This window comes from Lepidochelys kempii, chromosome 1, assembly GCF_965140265.1.
Source record: "Lepidochelys kempii isolate rLepKem1 chromosome 1, rLepKem1.hap2, whole genome shotgun sequence".
NCBI lineage: Eukaryota > Metazoa > Chordata > Testudines > Cheloniidae > Lepidochelys > Lepidochelys kempii.
The window spans coordinates 226,468,582-226,489,472 of NC_133256.1; the positions used below are offsets into that span (position 1 = coordinate 226,468,582).

Below are 20,891 nucleotides of genomic sequence, written 5' to 3' on the forward strand. Positions count from 1 at the left end.
TAAGGGTAAAGTTAACCTCCTGCATAGCAGTTTAAATTATTTATATTTTGAACCCATACTTAACACATAGTTAAGTATGAGTCATGTTGACAGGACTGCATTAATTTTACCAATGGAAGCAGCATATCACATTAGCTGAACACAGTCTTCTGAGATCTTCATTCCTGGTGTCCTTTGTAGGGTATGGGCTGCGCCTTCTTCACAGACTTTGTCAGATTCTTTTTTCCCTTCCTTTAGACAAGCCTCTATTGCAATCCTCCTCAATTCCAGCCACAAATTAGCCCTTTACTCATAATTGTAAAATATTAAGTTCCGTTTTTGTTTTGTGAACCTAAAAGAGCAATCTTCACACTGTTAGAAACTGTGCATCTTTGAAACATAAGTAAAGATCTTCATTTACTAATCTACCACAATATGACATGCTCAGATTTCATTTACTGTTCCCGTAGATGCATTCACAGAACTCCCTTAATGATCAGTTCCCACCCTTTAATTCATAGCAAGAATATAGTTTCTTTCAGCACAAGAAATTAGGTCATTCTGGAATTGCCATGCCTTTGAAAAGCCTTTGGCCTACTGTGAACAGAGTGGCATTTGTATGGATATCTGCTAATAAAAGTAAGGAATTTACTTATGTCCTTTTATACATGGTTGCAATGACTGGGAAATGACTCAGCCAGGCAGAATTTGGAATATATCTACAAGTAAATGAATCACTTTCTACTTGGACTTACTTTGCAGTATTTTTAGGCACCTTGCTACATTGCTAATGCAATGTGAAGTGATGTTGGTAGAGTGTGTTTGTAAAATTTATTTGTTACTATGTTAGGTTATGTCTAATAATCTCTAATTCTCTATTTATAGGTTAGGCCAAAGACCCTGATTCCAGACAGCCTTCCTATTTCCTCATGCAGAGACCAACTTTCCAAACAGCCTCCTACTTTCCAAAAGGCAACAGTAGTGAGCATCAAAAACCCTAGCCCTGCCCTCCCCACTGCCAATAATACTGTCAGCCATGTACAGACGCCTAATAGCCAATCACAAAGTGTGGCCGAGTCTACATCTATCTCATCACCTCTGAGCAGTGCAGGTGTGGCCTATGCCATTATATCCACCTCCCCCAACAATGCAACTCCTATCAGCACGAGCGCTACTGTCTCTGTGGTCAACGATAGCATCAAAGTGCAACCACTCCTCATTAGTGCTGACAGCAAGGTAGGTTTTGCAATTGCAGTGCATCTTTACATCAAGATCAACAATTATATTGCAGGTGTAGGCAAATATATTCCTAGTAGTTTGGAAAGCCCTTTATAGAGTGATGTCAACTGTTCCTTTTGAAGTGAATAATCAGAAAGCAGTGAAAAAAGTCTTAAGGGGACACATGAAAGATACTAGATGCTTATTAGTATACCTACATTTTTTTCTGGTTGTCTGGGAAAGTAAGTGTAGCATTGTGTAGCCTGGCATTTTTGGAACCATTTGATCATCCTTCCTCTCAATCCAATCATAATTAATGAAACTCACAAACTCTCAGCAGACACAAATTTCCTATTGACTTTCCCTTGAATTATAGAAGAATAATGTTAACTGTAGAACCCAATTCTGTAGTCTCTTCAATGTAGCACTCTGCAGGGCTATATAAAGTAGCCAGGTGTTCTCTTCTGCAATTCTGGGAAAAGTCCATAAGAGATGAGAGTTCAGGATTTCATAACTGATCAGCAGCTGAACTCCTAGAAAAAAAATCCAGTTATGGAATACCTGTTTACTTTTTGCACAGCTGCTAAGCTTTGAAATGCAGGAATTGTGCATCTGTGACACCAGATTCTATTTGAACAAAGACTTGGCATAGCCAAAAGACTTCCAGTGTAATTCAGATACTGTATCAGAACCAGCAACCTCTAAAGCAAATGCTCTGTAACCCAGTGTAAGTCACAAGACTGCACAAATTGTCATGACAGCAGCATTGCATGTTACAAGGCAGTGTTAAAATAATAAAAAAACATGTTCAAAATTCAAAACATGGAACTACTTTGGAACTTGTTGGCAGGGCAAGGTCTAATACACTGACAGGAAAGAGCACAGAAGATAGGATGGCTTTTAAGTAAATAAGCAAAGTAGGCATCTTTGGTGTAATTCTCTAGCTAACATAATTTATTTTCCTATTCCTATAATCTGATTACCAATAAAAAAAAAATTCCTTGCGTAAGTACTTGCATTTTTTAAAATGAGTAACTGGAGATCGGATCTATGATGACTGAGTAATATTGATTAAAAGTTAGCAATGAAATAGATTAAAAAGGCCCAATGGTCAAATCCAATAAACATCATCAGAAAGATGATCTTGGGAAGGTCTCTTATAATCCTTAGGAATTTTTTGTTAATAATATAACGTCACATGGACAGTTTTGTGATCAGTAATTTGTTCCTCAGTGTTTTTTAATGCAATCTTGAGATACCGAATCTGCAAAGTATAAGTCTGCTTTGTTGATTCTCAGAATGTTGGTGTTCAGTGCGTTAACTAACATACACATGTAAGTACTGTGAAGAGCTGTGTAACACTTTCTTTGTGGATGGTGCTGCACAAGAATGAGGTGTAGTTCAGAACGGATGTACATCTTACTGTATTTTTAGACAAATTGAAAACCTACCATAAAACATACTTTTTAGGATTCTGATCTCAGTTACTCCCAGTGCAAATCTGGAGTAACTTTATTGATGTCAACAGTTACCTCTCTGTAACTAGGATCAGAATGTAGGCCTGAGTGTACAGCATTTACATCTTTCTTGCTTGTATCTGGAATAAAATAAAATAAATAAATAAACATAAAGCCATTGCCAACACTTTCAAACGTGGATGCCTAAAGTTAGGTCCCTGAATCAATGTCAGATACCTAAATAGAAGTGGCCTGATTTTCAGAGAAGGAGGCACTTGCCGCTCCCTTTGACTTTTAGAAAGAGGTGGAGTGCCTGAGCTCCTGTGAAAAAAGAGATACTTCTCTTTAGGAAACCAAATATAGATTTAGGACCCTAATGTTAATCATCCAAGTTTGAAAATTTTGGCCTGTGACTTTTATTTATTGTCTTTTTAGCAGGTGCTTGACACCGTCCTTCTGCCCTTCAATGAAGGATCTAGGTCAGGTACTCGGCCTGGAAATCTGTTTTGTGTAATGAACTCTGTTCTCTTTATTTGTTCTTTATTTTGCAGGTTATCATCATTCAGCCTCAAGTCCAGACCCAGACAGAAAATAAAGTGGAAACAAAGAAACCTTCTGAAGAGTCACCTCAGGGACCCCCTGCTACCAAAAAGAAAAAGGAGGAAAATCCAGAGGTGGTAAAACCAATAAAATTTGTCTTTCTTCATAAATGAGATATAAGACTGTTCATTTGTTTGGGACCATTTGTAAAGGGCTTTCAGGATAAATGCAAAATCACTGCATTTGTGCCCACAAATCAGCTACTTGCTTGCCTAGCTACCCAGTTTGCATGTGTAAATAAGGTTAATGCAAGGTAATGCAGTTAGATGCACGTGCACTTTTGGTTGTGTTTTACCAATCTCTAGAAGTTAGGACATGCAAGAGTTACGGGCCTGACAACTATGTTCATCTAGCCACACTGTGAACCATGTCAAGGTTCCTTCCGCACTCTGAACTTTAGGGTACAGATGTGGGGACCTGCATGAAAAACCCCCTAAGCTTATTTTTACCAGCTTAGGTTAAAACTTCCCCAAGGTACAAACTATTTTACCTTTTGTCCCTGGACTTTATTGCTGCCACCACCAAGCATCTATCAAATATAACAGGGAAAGAGCCCACTTGGAAACATCTTTCCCCCAAAATCCCCCCAAGCCCTACACCCCCTTTCCTGGGGAAGGCTTGATAAAATCCTCACCAATTTGCATAGGTAAACACAGACCCAAACCCTTGGATCTTAAGAACAATGAAAAAGCAATTAGGTTCTTTAAAGAAGAATTTTAATTGAAGAAAAAGTAAAAGAATCACCTATGTAAAATCAGGATGGTAAATACCTTACAGGATAATCAGATTCAAAACATAGAGAATCACTCTAGGCTAAACCTTAAGTTACAAAAAGATACAAAAACAGGAATACACATTCCATTCAGCACAACTTATTTTATAAGCCATTTAAACAAAACAGAATCTAACGCATCTCTAACTAGATTGCTTATTAACTCTTTACAGGAGTTCTGACCTGCATTCCTGCTCTGGTCCCGGCAAAAGCAACACAGTGTGAAATGTGTACGCTAGCTTAATACATTACTGTTTGTTATCATATATATATATATGGCTTAGGCTGTGTAGTGAAGCTGAATTAACACACTTATTCTGGAAGCGTAGCTTTTGCATTTTCTGATTCTCATTGACTAATGACTTTTACATCGTATGTAACACAGGTTTTTGCTTTTGATAAATACATGTATATCCACATGAATGAATAACTAAAAAGGGAAACTGGATAAAAGATTAAATATGTTAGATGAACTGCATTTTCTGTGTAAATTAAAATATAAACCAGAAGATCTGAAAAAATACAGCATAAAGCAGCTATCTCTTTTAACAGAGTTTTTGTTCTTTTAGACTGGATGTACTCAAGTTGGATTATGAATATTTTTGCTGGATTCCCTTAAATTATATAAATTGAATCTGTTTCTGGCTAGCAGAAGTTCAGTTTAGGTGGAATCCAATTCATATTTTGAATAAATTATTGAAAACAAAGTAACTTTGGAACTATAACTTTGAAGGACTATTACAGAATAAATCAATAGTCCTACTAGGAGAGAATTTTTTGAAGTATTCTTTTTACAATTTTAAGAGGCTCATATAATAAAAAGAGCATTAAAAGGACTGATATTGTGTGATTCCCTCTCAGCGCCTACCACAGATCAGACATTTCACGGGGTCAGGAGGCACTGGCAGGGAGGGGAGAGGAGCGAGGGCACAGCGCGCTTGAGGAAGGGGGGGTGGAACTGGGCGGGGAAGAGGCAGGGCAGGGGTGGGAAGAGCCGGGGTGGGGGCATAGAAGGGGTGGGAAGAAGCAGGGCAGGGATGGGGCCTTTAGGGAAGGGATGGAGTGGGGGCAGGGCCTGGACGGAGCCAGGGGGAGCACCTCTCTGCAGATTAGAAACTCAGCACCTACATCCCTGGCCCCGCACCCCCCTAGGGACAGGCCTGCTCTAACAGACACAAATTATGTTAGATTCTGGTTTTTATGTCGCCTCTAGGGTTAGCTCTCCCTCCCCAAAGAGGGAATATAAAACAATGCAGCCAGGGCAGCCAGTGCAGCCTCAGATCCTGGAAAGGCAGGAGAAGGAAAGTGATGAGGCAACTACAAGGACAACTGCTCCTCACTGTGTGATCTCCTCATTCTCTCCCAATGAGGCAGTAGACGGTGGGATTCCTTTTTAAGTTGATTAGAGAGATAAGGTGGATGAGAGAGATCTTTTATTGGACCACCTTCTGCTGATAAGAGAGACAAGCTTTCAAGCCACACAGGGACCTTCTTTAGATCTGGGAAAGACACTCCGAGTGTCACAGCTGAATGCACCATGGAACTGATTGGTTAGCATATATTGTAAGGAGGCATTCAAGGTGGAGTGGCCTGTTAACACCTCTGCAGTCACAGGATAAAAAGGAGGGATTATTGGGGTACAGATTGCTGTAGTAAGCCAGGGGTGGCCAAACTTACCGGCCCTCTGAGACGCATATGACAATCTTCAGAAATTCGAGAGCCGAGGCATGCCTGCTGGGGTTCGGCGGGAGGTCATGTGCTCCCTTCCACCAGATTTTTGCCAGGGTTTTCTGGCTCTGCTTGGTCACATGATGCAGCCAGGCTCCCTCCCTGGAGAGCTGGCAAGATGGGAGCTGCGACTGTAGGGAGAGGCAGCATCAAATAGCTGGGAGCTGTAGGGAGGGACCACTGAGGGGAAGAGTGGGGGTGTCCCTGGGTGTGTGTGACTCAAGTTGTTGAGGGGGCTGAATGTTTAAATTGAGCCCCTTCTACCCACCAGCTATCAGGCACCAGTTGTCTCTGGCAGTAACCTCTAGTCCCACCACCCCGCTGCAGGGCAGAAGCCTGAGCTCCCCCCATCCTGTCTGGTAGGCAGAAAATGTGTGGGGAAAGGCAGGCGTGGGAGGCTCCTTGAGCTTCACTTTAACTGTAAAAGAGCCACATGTGGCTCGCTAGCCACCGTTTGGACACCATTATAATAAGCCATGAATCTAGTGTCATAAAGCTTAAATTCATAACTCTACTGGACATTAGAAATCATAGATTGAATAGAGACACTGGATTTATGGCTTATTACAACAAACTTGTCTCTCTCACCATCAGACTTTAGTTCAATAAAAGTTACTACCTCAAGCACTTTGTCTCTCTGATATCCTGGGACCAACCCGGCTACTACACTGCATTCTTCAGTTGATGACGTCAGTCATTCTAGACCTCGTAAAGTGTATGGCTTACACTCTGGATATACATCTGGAAGTGGTAAAGGAGAAACCTCACAAACTGCTGGACATCTTGCATACTTCCATGCTTGGAAGGCTTGTCATGCCTATAAATGAGGGACTTGATGGAGCCTGTGAAAGACCTGTGGCACAAGCCAGCATCCATTCTAGCCACATCCAAGCAAGCTGGGACTAGGTACCAAGTCCCTTCTGAGGGAGTTGAGTACTTTTATTACCACCAAATAGCACGGTCATTTGTGGTAGCTGCAATCCAAGAGAGGTCAAAGCAGCAGGGACTTCTCAAGTTTACATTTAGGGAGAGAAATCCAAAGAGGCTGGACCCATTTGGATTCAAAGTGTATTCATCTATGAGCCTCCAGATGTGCATGGCTAATTACACAACGCTTCTGTCCAAATACGAATACCTGAATTGGACAGTGTCTCAGTTTCTGACAGACAACCTTGAGAACGCAGAGGGGAGCTATCATCATGTCTGCAGAACAGCTGATAAACCACACATCGGCACAGGCCACGCTGGACACCTCTGACAAAGAGGTGCATACTATTGCCGCCTAGCTGGCCATGAGAAGATCTTTCTGGTTTCATTTTTCAGGGATTTCCCAAGGAAGTCCAAACAACAATTGAGTACCCTCCTTTTAAGGGCAACAAACTTCTTAATTCTTAAGACTGATAAGGCCCTCTATTGCGTTCTAGCCGCAATTAAGTGGTGCTTCTGCATGGCCACAGGTCTGACTCTTCAGAATGTTCATAGTCAATTATTATTTTGGCAAGCTGCCCAAATTTCTCTGAGGAAAGCAAGTAAAAGAAAGGAAATGGTGATTTTTTTTATAGTTTATAATTCCACCAAACCTGAAAAGAATGTCATGAGACAAAGAAAAGGCCTCTGGCTACAGGGCTTTCTCCCTCCAAATTTCAAGGGTCTGCTGGAAACAATGGAGGTGTTAGAGCTTCTAAAAAAAGTTGCAAGAATCTGAAGAAACTGTGAAGCAGACAAAATATAGTAGTCACTAGCTGTAGGGTTACCATATTTCAGGTTCCCAAAAAGAGGACACTGCCTAGGGAGGGGGTGAGGGGAAGAGGAGCTGTGCACACGAGTGCTTATGCCAGCAAAACTTATGTCGCTCACTCGCAAGCAACAAAAGTTTGACTAGCGTAGATATGGCCTTAGTGAGCTTCCTGTTAAATTAGTATCCTGGTCTGTGAGCACCTTGGCCTTTGACCCCTTTGTTAGTTTAAGGATAAAGGATATCGTCACCAGCAAAGTAGGAAGCACCTTCAACCACACTTTTCAGTGTAGGGCAGTAAAGGCTTAACTGTGAATTTCCTTTATTTTATTGATATGTCTCACAGCATAAGGCTCAGAGTGTAGGTTTAGAGTTAATTTCTTTTGTTCCTTGAAAGTAAACTTCAGTTGATTATCATGCATTTATGTAATTAGTGTAATTAGTGCTAACTGCATAATTAGTGTAAACATGTGTAATGACATAAATGGAACATGTAATTACAACATGAAATGGCTTTGTAAAAATCCTTATTAAACTGTGTGAAAAGATGTACTGCACATTTCCAAAAGCATGGGTCAATATCTGGTGGTACAGAGTACAGAATGTAGGATTATTTAAAATATGCATTATATATGCACAATGTAAGCACTTGCTCCTTTATTTATCTTAAAAGCACAGAACATAAATAGGAACTTGGATTGAAATTCTGTAAATAAATGTCAATGATGAAAGATTGGAATTCACAATTAAAAATACAGAAAATACAAAAGGACCTTGCTAATTTTTGCTAATGGCCAACAACCCCACTGTGGATTGCTCAATGTTACAAATAAATGAACAAACTCCATAATATACATATATGTATATATATAGTACTTTAATGGATTTTTATAAATGTAGTTTTAATTGTGATAAGATTTCGTAGCATGATGTTAAATGTACAGTAGTACACTTGGTACAAGTAATGAAGCCTTCTACTTAGCTAGCTCCCTTACTACAGTATCTGAGCACCTTACGTTCTTTAATGTATTTAGCCTTACAACAGCCCTGTGAATTGGAGAAATAATATTGTTTCTGTTCTACAGATGGGGATCAGAGACTTAAAAGTATGGAGGTGCTTGAAGATGCAGATAGGCACATAGTGGGATTTTCAAAAGCAGGTGTGGCCTAGCTTGCATTGATTTTCAATCTATTTTTGGAAATCTGCATTTTTAAGCATCTATGTATCTTTAAAAATCTGGCCCTAAGTGCTTTGCCCAAAGGAATTGTGTCCTAACTACAGTAACTCCTCGCTTAACATTTTAGTTATGTTCCTGAAAAATGCGACTTTACGCGAAACAATGTTAAGCGAATCCAATTTCCCCATAAGAATTAATGTAAATGGGGAGTGGGGGGGGGGTTTAGGTTCCCAGGAAATTTTTTTTCACCAGACAAAAGACTATGTTTTATATATCTATACGCAGTATAAATTCTAAACAAACAATTTAATACTGTACACAGCAATGATGATTGTGAAGCTTGGTTGAGGTGGTGAAGTCAGAGGGTGGGCTATTTCCCAGGGAATGCCTTACTGCTAAATGATGAACTAGCACTTGGCTGAGCCCTCAAGGTTTAACACATTGTTGTTGATGTAGCCTCATACTCTACAAGGCAGCACAAATGGAGGGAGGGGAGACAGCATGGCAGACAGAGACAGAGACACACACCCTGTGTGTGTGAGAGAGAGAGATGCGCATTGCCCCTTTAAGTACTCTGATGCCACTCTAAGTACATTGCCTTTTTAAGTAGGTCAGCAAGTTGAGGCAGCAGTTGCTGCCAGCAAGCTCCCTCTGTCCTGAGCCCTGTCGTGTCCCCACCTGCTCTTGGAGATGGGGTAAGCGGGGAACAGGAGCAGGGGGAGGGGGACACCCTGACATTAGCACCCTTCTTCCACCCCCCGCTCCCCCCCACAGCAAGCAAGAGGCTCCCAGGAGCAGCTCCAAGGCAGAGGAGCAGGAGCAGCACATGGCAGTGAGGGGAGGGACAGCTGAACTGCCAGCAGTTGGTAGCCTGCTGGGCGACTGCCGCACAGGGAACTTAGGGGAGCGGAGAGCTGATGGGGGGCTGCCGGTCCACCCTGGTTCCAAGCCCCCACCAGCTAGCTCCAAAGGGCTGCTCTTCCTGCAAGCAGTGGACAAAGGCAGCTGCCAAACAACGTTATAAGGGAGCATTGCACAACTATAAACGAGCATGTTCCCTAACTGATCAGCGACATAACAACAAAACAACATTAACCGGGACAACTTTAAGTGAGGAGTTACTGTACTGAGCTATGCTTCCTCTTTAAGGAAGTACCCACTCAATTTTTGCTGATAAGTCATGGAGAAAACTGGCTTGTTTTAAAGAGATGTGAGTTGCGTAAACGGATCACAGTATTATCAAATCTAGGTCCCTGATTCAGCAAAGTACTTAAGCATGTGCGTAATTTTGGCATTAACTGACTGCTTGAGTGGCCACTGAAATGCTTAAAGTAATGCACGCTGTTAAATACCTTTTTGAAGTGGGGCCTAAATATAAAACTGATTTATAGAGCTTGTCAACAAAAATATGCACCAAATGTTTTTTCATTAGAACATGGCCTCTTTAAGAAAACAAAACTTTTTGCAAAAACTTGCTGACAGTGAAATTTTCCATTTTTGGCAATGTTTTCCGTGACATTTTTAGCAACATTTTAATTTAAAAAATTAAGATTTTATTAAAACTAATGGAAGAATTTTGGCTGCTGAATACACACTTTTTGGTAAATGAAAAAAGTTGATAATTTTAATTAAAATTTTAATTAGAAGTCACAGAAAATGTTGCCAGAAATGTTCATGGTGAATCCTGGAAAATGGGAAAACCTTCATAATTTTGAAATTTTTAGCAGAATCAATTTCCTGGGTTTTTTTTCAATTAAGATAATTTCTCACTCATTTCCTCAGTATAGCTTTCTTGCAATATTTTTCCGCACAGTTAAAAGAAAATACTACAGTCAAAACAGTTTACTACTCCTATCTACAGAGGAAAGGAACAGAGAGATTGATGCTTCAGTTTTAAACACATTTAAGGGGCTGATATACCATCGAGATGAATGTGAAATGAGAACCTGGATAGACTGAATTATCACTTTTATGGATTAGTGCAGTAAGAATTAGCAATTTTCCATTGTAGCTCCTCAGATTTGTGGAAAAATGCATAGCAGTGGAGGTAGTGTTTTGAGTGAAATTCAGTTGAACACATCATTATGAAAAAGTGAAGCCCATAAAAATACATATACCATTAAAATAATACTAGTTAAAGAAATACAGCTCGTACTACGGTTTTTAAAAACGAAATTGTCTTGCAGACATCTATTAAGGTCTGACTCCTCTATCCTTAATAGTGAGATAACTATCAGGTCCATTTAATGAATACTGTGCATATGTTAAATAACTATGCTATCGTTAATTCTGTTAGAAAATTTTATTAAAATACTTTTTGTAATAAAAAGTGGAAATTATTTAGCAGGGGTTCCAATCTCAATTTAATTTTAGATTCAAGAGATTGACACTTTGCTCCTCCTCACAATTTAATTTTCAGGTAATATCATATGCATTTATGGCTCTGCTATGAGAATTTAATCAAATATTGACTGTTCAAAATTTCTAAGCCTGAAATTAAAAAGCCTATTGAATCACTAAAGGTAAGGTTCATCATGCTGTAAAGTTAACTCCCAGCTTCTCTTGTCAGGTGCTGCTTGTAATTCAAATCTATTGACAAAATTCCCCTCTCAGTTCTGCACAGTGGATCTCAGATCAGATATTCTGCTTTTCCTTCATGCAGGACCCCCTCTGATACCAGCTGGTGTTTCATATGTGTAAGGAGGGCAGATTATCGGAGTTAAGATTTGTCATGCAAATCTATCAGTCGGTTATGTGCCCATCATCACCACAGTAGCTGAAGAGGCAATTTAATCCTAACTATCATCCGGCTTGCCAGTGCTGAGATGCCACTTACCCATTTTTTATCTATGGCAAGAACTGAGCCTTGAGCAGACTATGTGGTTTGGCAGAATGAGTATGGATTTGGCAGTCAGGAGCTCCCCAGTTTCAATCCTAGCTCCGCCATTGCGTCACTGTGTGGTCTTGGGCATATCACTTCATCTTTCTGATAAAGACTTTAAAAGGAACACAAAGGATAAAGGCACCCAACTCTGCCCTTTGTGCCCCTCATTTGCAGTTTCTTCATGTGTAAAATGAAGATAATAATGCTTACTAGATCTGAAAATCGGAATTCTCATCACAACTGGAAATTCTGGTATTTCAGCTTTGTTTTCATCCCAAATAGGGACAAAAAGTCAAAATGTGAACATTTTTCACTGAATGAAAACTTTAATTTTCACTTAGGAAATATCTAAATGTTTCGTTTTGATGCTTTTGATCAAAACAAAATGAATCTAAACATTTCATTTGGAGTCAGTTTGACACTTAACTGCACCTGCCTATAGTGCCATGGCACTTCATGGACATTGCAGTTAAGGTGCCTCTTGTCCCCAAGGGCTGAGCTCTCTGATCAGACTGCTACTCTCTCGATTCACCTGCAGTCATGTGCCTCCATGTTGCGGCATGTCTTTCAGTGTGGGGAGATTGCCATGCATCCTGGGAGATGTAGTCCGGCCAAAGAGCCTGTCCCATAGGGGAAAATAAGACTATGAGGCACTGTGGGCAGATGTAGTTTAATGTCAAAATGAGGCAAAACTAAATAGTTTGGCCCACTTCCACAAACCAAAATATTTCAGTTCATGTCAAAACAATACAAACCAAAATATTACAAGAAAATAGAAACATTTTAGAAAAATTGAATTTCAATTTTGCTGAAACTGCATTTTCCACTGAAAAAATCATGTTGATGTAAAATTCCTGACCAACTGCACTTCTTGTCCACCTACCTATCAGTGTGTTGGGAAGAGTCATTAGTGTATGTTTAGTGATTTGAATGTACACATTGTATAAAAATGCTATGTATTATTATGGGCCAAATTCTGCTTTACAACATGGCTCCAACTGAAGTCAGTGGGAGATGCTTGTTCATTATCTGCTGGAAGATGTTGGGTCCAGTTGTAAGGCAACCCTGTGTCTGACTAATTTAGATGTGTGAGATTCTTTCTACAGTGTTTGGGAGGGGCAGACTTTGAATGGCAATAGGAAAACATGCCTAATATGCCTTCAGTAACAGCTAATTATTAGATATACATAGTGGTGTAAAGCTTAGTGAGTGTATCACTGGCCTGTTTAATTTATAACACGTCCAACCAATAATAATAATGAACTAAACATTTCTCTGGAAATTTTCTAGCATAAAAATAGCAGGATCGTGGTGGAGTTTTGATCATACTGTAAATTCTTATGTTTATATCATTGGATTTTGGTAAACCTATGCTTGTTACCAAGACTCATATAATCATGCATGTAGCATATGTCTGTTCACATGTAACTGAAGAAGATCTTCAGTTTAAGTTCATATTGTTATATATTTATTCAAAAAGTAAAATTTTATAAAATCCCTAAATGGAGTTTATTCTGGCAAAGCTGGCATTTTTTTACAGTTGTTATCATAGGATGCAAAACTGAACTTTCTTAATTTTTCCCTAGAAAATTGCCTTTATGGTAGCATTAGGCCTGGTTACAACAGAACACTTGGAAGGTAAGTATTCATATATTGTTTTACAGTTACACTTTAGTCTGTAATCTCATCTGTTCTCCATACTATGCTACAGACAGTAAGAATCAATGAGGAATCTGTCTACAGAAAGCTGAAGGATTTGGTAAAATCTTAACAATGCTCAACTGTCCCATCCTAAAAATAATGGATCAGAGCCTCTGGCTCTTGCTTAGCTCTCTTTGCATGCCTCACAGGGAGCAGAAATTGACTCCTCAGCTGGGACGCCTGGCATAATGGGTCAGGAGGGGGTCTGGCAAGAATGCTCTGCTCTCAAGCAGTCCCCAGCTGGTAGATGGCCCCTTGAGAACTGTTGCGAGTGTCATAGGTTAGAAAACCTAAACTCCACCAAAGCTGTGACCAACGCAGATCTGGGTAATGAATCAGAGAGCCAATTTGCCAACCCTTTCTGTAGGCAGATTTCCTCCCCTCTCCCAATCCACTTGCTGCACCAGCTAGAAAGCTGGCACAATGGATAATCTGGGCCAATGTCCATCTTTCAGTGTGTTTGATCCCTATGTGTTCTGTCACCTCTGTAGTCCCATGATCAGTCTTCAAAAATAAACTGCAAGAATTAACAGATTTATGCCTCTTTTTCTGTTGTGAAAGTGTAGATGGGGAAAAGTGCCCTGATTTGCACATTTGCTGCAGGTGTGAAATAGATTTTTTGGCAGCAAGGGGAAGAGATCCAAACATAAACTACAAATTTCAGGCAGTGCATTTTTTTCTATAAAAACTTGGGTCCAAATCCACAGCAGGTATAAATTGGTATAGTTCCATCATAGTCACTGGAGCTTATGCCAGTTGAGAATCTGGCCTTTGATTTTGCATGATTGAATCATAAATTACTAACTAATTTACTAAACTCCTATCTTATGGCTCCCATTCAGGAAGATACTTAAGCATATGTCTAACTTTCAGCATGCGAGTAGTCTTAGGGCTTGCGTACCCATTGGGGTTATGTGCTCTATGGGAGGTGTAATTTCTAAAGCATGCTAATGTGTTATGCATTAATTGGCCCATGTAGCCCTGCTGGTGCGCACTAGAGGTTCTCCAGAGGGCTTTAATGTAGTATTGTTTAAAACAGCACTACAGAGCACCCTAGGGAACTTTTAATGCACACCAGCAGGGTTTGCATGGACCAATTAATGTGCATGTTAGTGCACTTTAGAAATCACACCCCGGTAAAGAGCATTACCCCACTGTGTAGACAAGCTCTTAGTAAAATCAATGAGACTACTCATGCTTAAAGTCAGGCACGTACTTCAGTATCTGAGTTAGAGCCTGTGTTACCATTGGAAAATTTGATTTTTATGTATTTTTTAATAAAACCACTCATCTTCCTAGTTCTCTAGTACATTAATTTTTTTTATTCAGTGTATCGGGAGACCGTAGCATTTTAATAACAATATCATGCCAAAATATGCAGTATGTTTTCTTTAATTTTGTTCCTCGATTTTCCAGAGTGGCTTTTCTCTTTATATTTGCATTTTAGAAAATCATCCTAGTGTCCTGAAGACTGAAAATTTGAAAGCGGTTTAAAGAAAGTTTAAGATGTCACCTTTCCTAATCCTTAATGGAAATAGATTGAAATGGAAATTAAGAGAGAGCATTTTTTGCGCATCTCTTATAATTCAAAAGTACAGATGATGATTGCAAGTCTTAGAGATTATTCATGTTCTCTTTTATATTTGAGGAAAATGGGGCAGAATCTGAAATTATGATAAAGTGCATGAAGAGCATCATTTTGAATAATTCTGTTGCCCTTGGGTTTCATTAAAACATACTAATTCTATGCCACTATGTTGAAAATACCAGGTAGCACCCAATTTTCTTCCTTATACTGTAAGTGCAAAGACTTACATTTTTGAATCTACATACTATTCTAATCCTGCAAAATTAGTCCCTTTAGACAAATTCACTTTTTTTAATATTCCTACTGCTTCTAAATAAATGGCTCCATATAAAGTCATTTACTATAGAAAGGGTATTTCTTCACAATTAGTGGTGATTACAACTGTCAAAGAAAAGTACCTCAACAGATTTCACACTCCTGAGAGTTTATTATTTCAATCCTTTGTCATGTTTACTGTTACCAGTCATTGCTGTTTGTCAGGCAGTATTGGTCATTAAATTCAGTTTATTTTTAGTGTGTCTAATGTGTTTAGCAATTTTACGCTTTTGGAAGTAAAAACATAAAGCATATTCAGACTGGGTCATTAAAACTTATTTGATATCATTACTCTATTATGTAATATCTTTTGCCTTCCTTTATATTGATTTACTTTGTGGTTGAGGGCCCTAGACAACTTATGGGCTGTGATCCACTTCAGCCTAGCAACCCTGCCAGCTAACTTCCAGAAAAGTTTCTTTCCCTTCATTGGGAGCATCACACTGCCCTGCAGAGAGTCAACCTGAGCCATATGCACTCTCTTTTGAGAGTTTAAGTAGTAAATGGAACACATGAACCTTGAGTTGGATTTTGTAAGAGGTACATGTCACTCAGGATACATTGTCAATATAGGCTGCATAGACCAATTTACAAGAGATATTCATTGGTGATGGTGGTAGTGGACTGATGCTTCACTGGGGACAAAGCTGATTTCCAGTTAATGTGTTGCTGATGTATGACACCCACCTAAAGTATTTCTTTTTAGCTTTTTCTTTTAAAAAAAATACACATGCATACTTGTGGCATTGGCGGTGAGAACCAAACATTTCACCAGAGTGGGTCACCAGAGTGCATCCTGGATCCAGCATCAATGACAATCTGGTGACTGGGCATGCCCTGTGGGGGACTTGAGCTTAGTTTTCTCAATCCAGTTCTTTCTCAGTGAGTGTCCACATCACCAAAACCCTCCAGCACACTTGTTGGCAACCTCAGCTAAAGCCAAAGGCTGGATGGGCATTTGGGGTGAACTAATTTCTTGCTACTAGAGGTAGCCCCTTATGGTCATGATATCACGACATTGAGAAAAAGTTTGCACAGCTGCTGCCTGTAAATACATAGACTTCAGTCTCTAGCGTTTTTCACCAGCACTAACAAATGAGAAAAGATAGTGTATATAAGCCTCAGTTTTTCCAGAAGTGACTAGTGATTTTCAGAATTCAACTTGACACATTTCAGGAGCCTGATTTTCAGAAAGTGCTGAGTCCCCAGAAATGGCGCATTCAAGATTACTAGTTGATTTGAAAAATGAAGGCTATAAAATACACTGACATAGTAAACATCTTCCTCCATTTTCAAAAGCAGTTTGCAAAGAATAAAGTGAAATACACCAGGTGAAATCCTGGCCCTATTATCGTCAATGGGGTCAGGATTTTACCCTATCTACATCTTTGTATATTTACAGAGGTATGCTGCATTTTCACAGCCAATGTTACTCCTAAATCCCTTTTGGTGTAGGAAAACAAGCGTTTTCCTGTGTTTCCCTACTTCTAAATAGGACTGTGACTTGGTGCGTCTGGAGTTCCAATTATGATGATGACCTTAGAAGGCCTTACTTCTGCCTGTGCCAGTAACTGATACTGCATTCTATGCACAAGATTATAATATTGTATATTATGGACAGACAAATTATCAGTCCATAGTTAAGATTGAATTTAGCTTCTCATTATGACCCTGATTTTCATCACCTTCCTAACCTGAGGAAAACAAAACCAATATACAGTAAAATTTCAAAATAGCCCTGTGATTTTTACTGGATACAACTTGCAAGGGATATATGTTTGATATGCTTTTTTTTTTTTAATAACAGATATTGGTAGTGTTTTGAAAGCCATCTGAAGGAGCTTTCTAAATATGTTTCTGAAGGGATCATAATAAAATCTTTTAGTGCAGAGCAAGCCTGTTTTGGAGGAAGATGAAATAAAAGTGCCTGTGTTTGAATTTTATAAGAAAGGCTTAGTAATATCAGACCTTGAACTGCAGCAACTATCAATACTGAGGCAACCCAATTATACTGTAGAAACTGAAACTGAACACAATGCCCAAGGCGTTGGGGGCAAGAGCATCTTGCTTAGCAAGTTAGATCTACATTTTCCCCTGATGAATGAAAAACACACAATGAACGTTTCTTTCCATGGTTACAGAAATCCAGAGCAAGCGTCAGGAAAGAAAGAGAAGAAGCACAGCAAATCCAGCCTATAGCGGACTCTTGGAAACTGAGGTACTTTATCATTCACTTTTCACCACAGTTCTGTTCTATTCCAATAAAAGGCTTAAGTGCTTCTTATTGCAAAAGTACATATGAATGAGGAACTCATATGATTGGTGGGGGTGGGGGTATAAAACAAACATGTTTTATCTCAGTTTCTAGGCAACAGCTTTTCACATCCGAACATCATTTGGCTCTAACTGGAACTCTTGTTGATGGTCTGAGCAGAGGCCAAAAAAGACTAAATAAACATGGGACCTAATTACTCTCTTTCCCATAGAGAAGGGTCTTTCCAGGTCAGGACTGAAGAACAGTGGTGGGTCAGTATGTTGAAACGTGCACTGCTGCTACACATGTAATACTTGTCAATGAAAAAGCAGAGAAGTCTTCATTTTCCAAAGAAGACAATCTAGCCCTTTCATGAGCATTTATTAACTAATGTGCCTGTGGTCCTGTTGATAATAAAGGAACTCTGAAGTGAAACCCTGGCATCTAATTTCTGCTCTTTTATTCCAGTACTACCGTATTCAATGAGCTTTCGCAGGTGTGACAAAATTTGACCCTCGTCTAGCATTGGATTCAAAGCTTGGGTTATTTAAAAAAAAAAAAAAAACATACATTTTTACTTTCTCATTTTGTTCTGATAATGGCAAAATATTTTGAAAAGGTTAAAAGCATTTTACCTATCGTGTAGATTTACTTTTATATCATTAAAATTAATATTTTACTGTAATAAAAGTTAACAAAATGGATCAACATTATTAAAATGAAACATTTTACCATATTAAAATGAAATATGTTGACAAGGAAGCTATTAGACATTATCTAAACTAAATGTTATGATAGTTTTCAATTAAAATTTTTCAGAATCTTTGTTCCACAGGGAATTTGGAAATGTTATCATTCAATTGTAATTCAGAATAAAAAAAATTGAAATCTCCCATAGAATGGAAATTTTGGTTTCTGGCAAGCTCTACATATAAGGAACATATATTAGTTTTTCCTGTGTTCTGTAAACCAAAGGACATGGATTTTGCTTAACAAATTATCAGCAATGCAGACTCTTTGCTAAACCAGCTTTTTGAGATTTCCAGTTATTTTGGCCAGTGTAGTAGAGGGGAGGTAGTTGATTGTTGAGAGAAGGGAACTAACTGGTAAGCAGAATGTAAATGGATTTTTGAGTGACTTATTTGTGAGGAAGGTTGGTCTTGCAGTTTACGGCAGTGGAGTGGGTTTCAGGAGACCTGAATTCTATTCCCAGTCTTGCCCACAGACTTGCTTTGTAACATTGGGCAAATTGCTTAATCTCTTTCTGCCTCAGTTATCCCTATTACACAGATGGGGAATGTTGATGTTTCCTTTTCCCCACCCCCTCTGTCTTATTAATTCAAACTGTGAGTCTCTTGCTATATGTGCATATAGTGCCCAGCTCAATGGGGACCTCAGTATTATTCGTATTTTATTTGTGTTGTCTCATATAAGGTCCATTTGGCTTGAAGTGTACTACTACTGGATTGTTTAAAATGTATTTTGCATGGGTTTTTTGGTCCTAACCTGAGCAGTATTTTTGAGAAATTAAATTAACTTGTATAGGGTTGATGAGGAGGTAAATACATTTATCATATCCTTGTTCTTATTAGACTTTATTCTCAAAAGTATATCCTGAAGTGAAGAATAGCATGTAGAAAGAATCTTAAAATGAGAGAGTCATGTGGCTGACCAGTTCTGTCCTCATTAAGAGCTGTCATTAAGGACTGACCATAGGGAATGTCATTCAAATAAAATGGAAGCAGATGGTATTCCTCCAATCAATTAGCTTCTCAGATTGATTTACTAATCAGTGTGCTGAGGTATTTTGTGGCATTTTTCAGACATTTTGGCGCAGTTTAATTTACAACTGATCTAGTGGATGATCTTTAATTCATGATTGTTTAAATTGAAATTGCATATAAATTACACTTCTTACTTGCCCCCTCCCCCAAACTGCCGGAGCCAAGAAAATGTGCTTTATTGTGCTGTTAACTGCCTTGATTGTGAATATGAAGTTGCTGTTTCAAATTGGACTTCTGTTTCTGCAGCTAAATCTCTGCCCAAAAGCATGTTTGGGGGTTTTATGCTGTGAAGAAATTATTCCATTCTTCCACCCTGGGTAGTATATTTTTTAAAACAGAAGGAAGGCTATGTTTCAGGCTGAATGTTTTCTGAAGGAACAGATGTCAACTGAAAATTCATTAGCCATCCAGTCATTCATGTATTCTGAAGAGCATGACACTAGAAAGCAGTTTACTAACCACTGAATAAATCATTTGTTAGAAAGAAAACTCTGATTTTCCTGAAAGTAGGTTCAACAACATATATTGGAGGAGCACAGCACTCTTTGTAAGGTCACGGCCCAGGAACTGGATGGCTCAGGAAAGCAATTACCGTGGATGGAGACCTTTATTCTCTAGACTGCAAACCCAAGTTTCTAGTGACCAATAGCTGTTACCATCTGGTAACTGGTTGGAATGTTATTTGGTTGTCTCAATTAAGTACCTAGAGAACAGGTGTCCATAGGTTTGAAATTCTTTCAGACTGAGATGACCTCTGACACCTAAAGGTAGTGCACATTAATGTTTGGGGGGAAATATTTTCCCAATGCCTTTGTGTACAGCTTGCAATCAAAATTTACGTGTATCAAATGCAGATAATTGTCACACAAAGTGGTGACTTCTTTCCCCCTCCTGTAGAAAGTTCATCACCAATTCTATCGACACTAATAAAAGTGTTGTCTCACAGCAACAATTTAGTATGTATTTGTTTATGATAAATGTTCTTTGGGTGTCAGGTTTTTTAGTACTGTTTACAGACCCCAGGAACCACTCCTGAAGCCCAATCAATAATGTTGGTAATTTGCATTTACCACTTGTTAATAAAATCTAATAAAGTGGTCTGTAGAAACCTTGCTAGAAGATGAATAATGCAGCTGTATATGGTTTAGTTGACCATCTGAGAAGCCTTAAGCAGAGTATATTCTGAGTCACAGAATTAGCTTTTTGAGTACTGATTATGCATGAAGGAAATTCCTTCGAGACTGATGGTAGAAAAGTATAAGAGAGCCAGAGCTCTTGAGATAACAGTATGGTTTCTTTTCTCTCCCTTTGCAGCGGAAACGCCTTGCATCAAATTATTTGAATAACCCCTTGTTCCTTTCAGCAAGAGGTAAGTATTTTTTAAATGAATACATTGCTATTATGATGTGGTATTAAATATTTATTAGTTGTATTTGTTATTAATTACTTCTAGAGTACCATAGTGTGTATAGCTATACAAGACCCCTGCCCCTTGGACTGTGCAATGAAAATAGATGGTTACACTGCAAAACAAAAGATAAAGTTATGGAGTCATAAGGATATAAAGCATGATCCCCAAAGCCCTGGGAAATCAGTGGAAAGATCAGGTTTCTAGTGTTGTAGGGAAAAAGTAGATGTTAAGGAGGCAGTATTGCAATTCCAAATGTTCAAAAACCAAGGGATTAGACTAAAAAAATA

At 39.0% G+C, this 20,891-nt stretch overlaps 1 protein-coding gene across 12 annotated transcripts in view; it reads left to right on the forward strand.

Moving 5' to 3' along the window:
- PHF21B (PHD finger protein 21B) overlaps positions 1–20,891 on the forward strand; it is a 206,940-nt gene that overhangs the window by 174,604 nt on the left and 11,445 nt on the right. For all 12 annotated transcript variants that reach the window (XR_012155497.1, XM_073316272.1, XM_073316281.1 and 9 more), the window contains 5 exons: positions 865–1,215; positions 3,206–3,328; positions 13,138–13,189; positions 17,297–17,373; positions 20,508–20,562. Coding sequence is in view for 11 of the 12 variants with exons in the window: in XM_073316272.1 (XP_073172373.1) it covers positions 865–1,215; positions 3,206–3,328; positions 13,138–13,189; positions 17,297–17,373; positions 20,508–20,562 (658 nt within the window). In the remaining variant the exon portion in view is untranslated. The remainder of the gene's footprint in view (positions 1–864; positions 1,216–3,205; positions 3,329–13,137; positions 13,190–17,296; positions 17,374–20,507; positions 20,563–20,891) is intronic.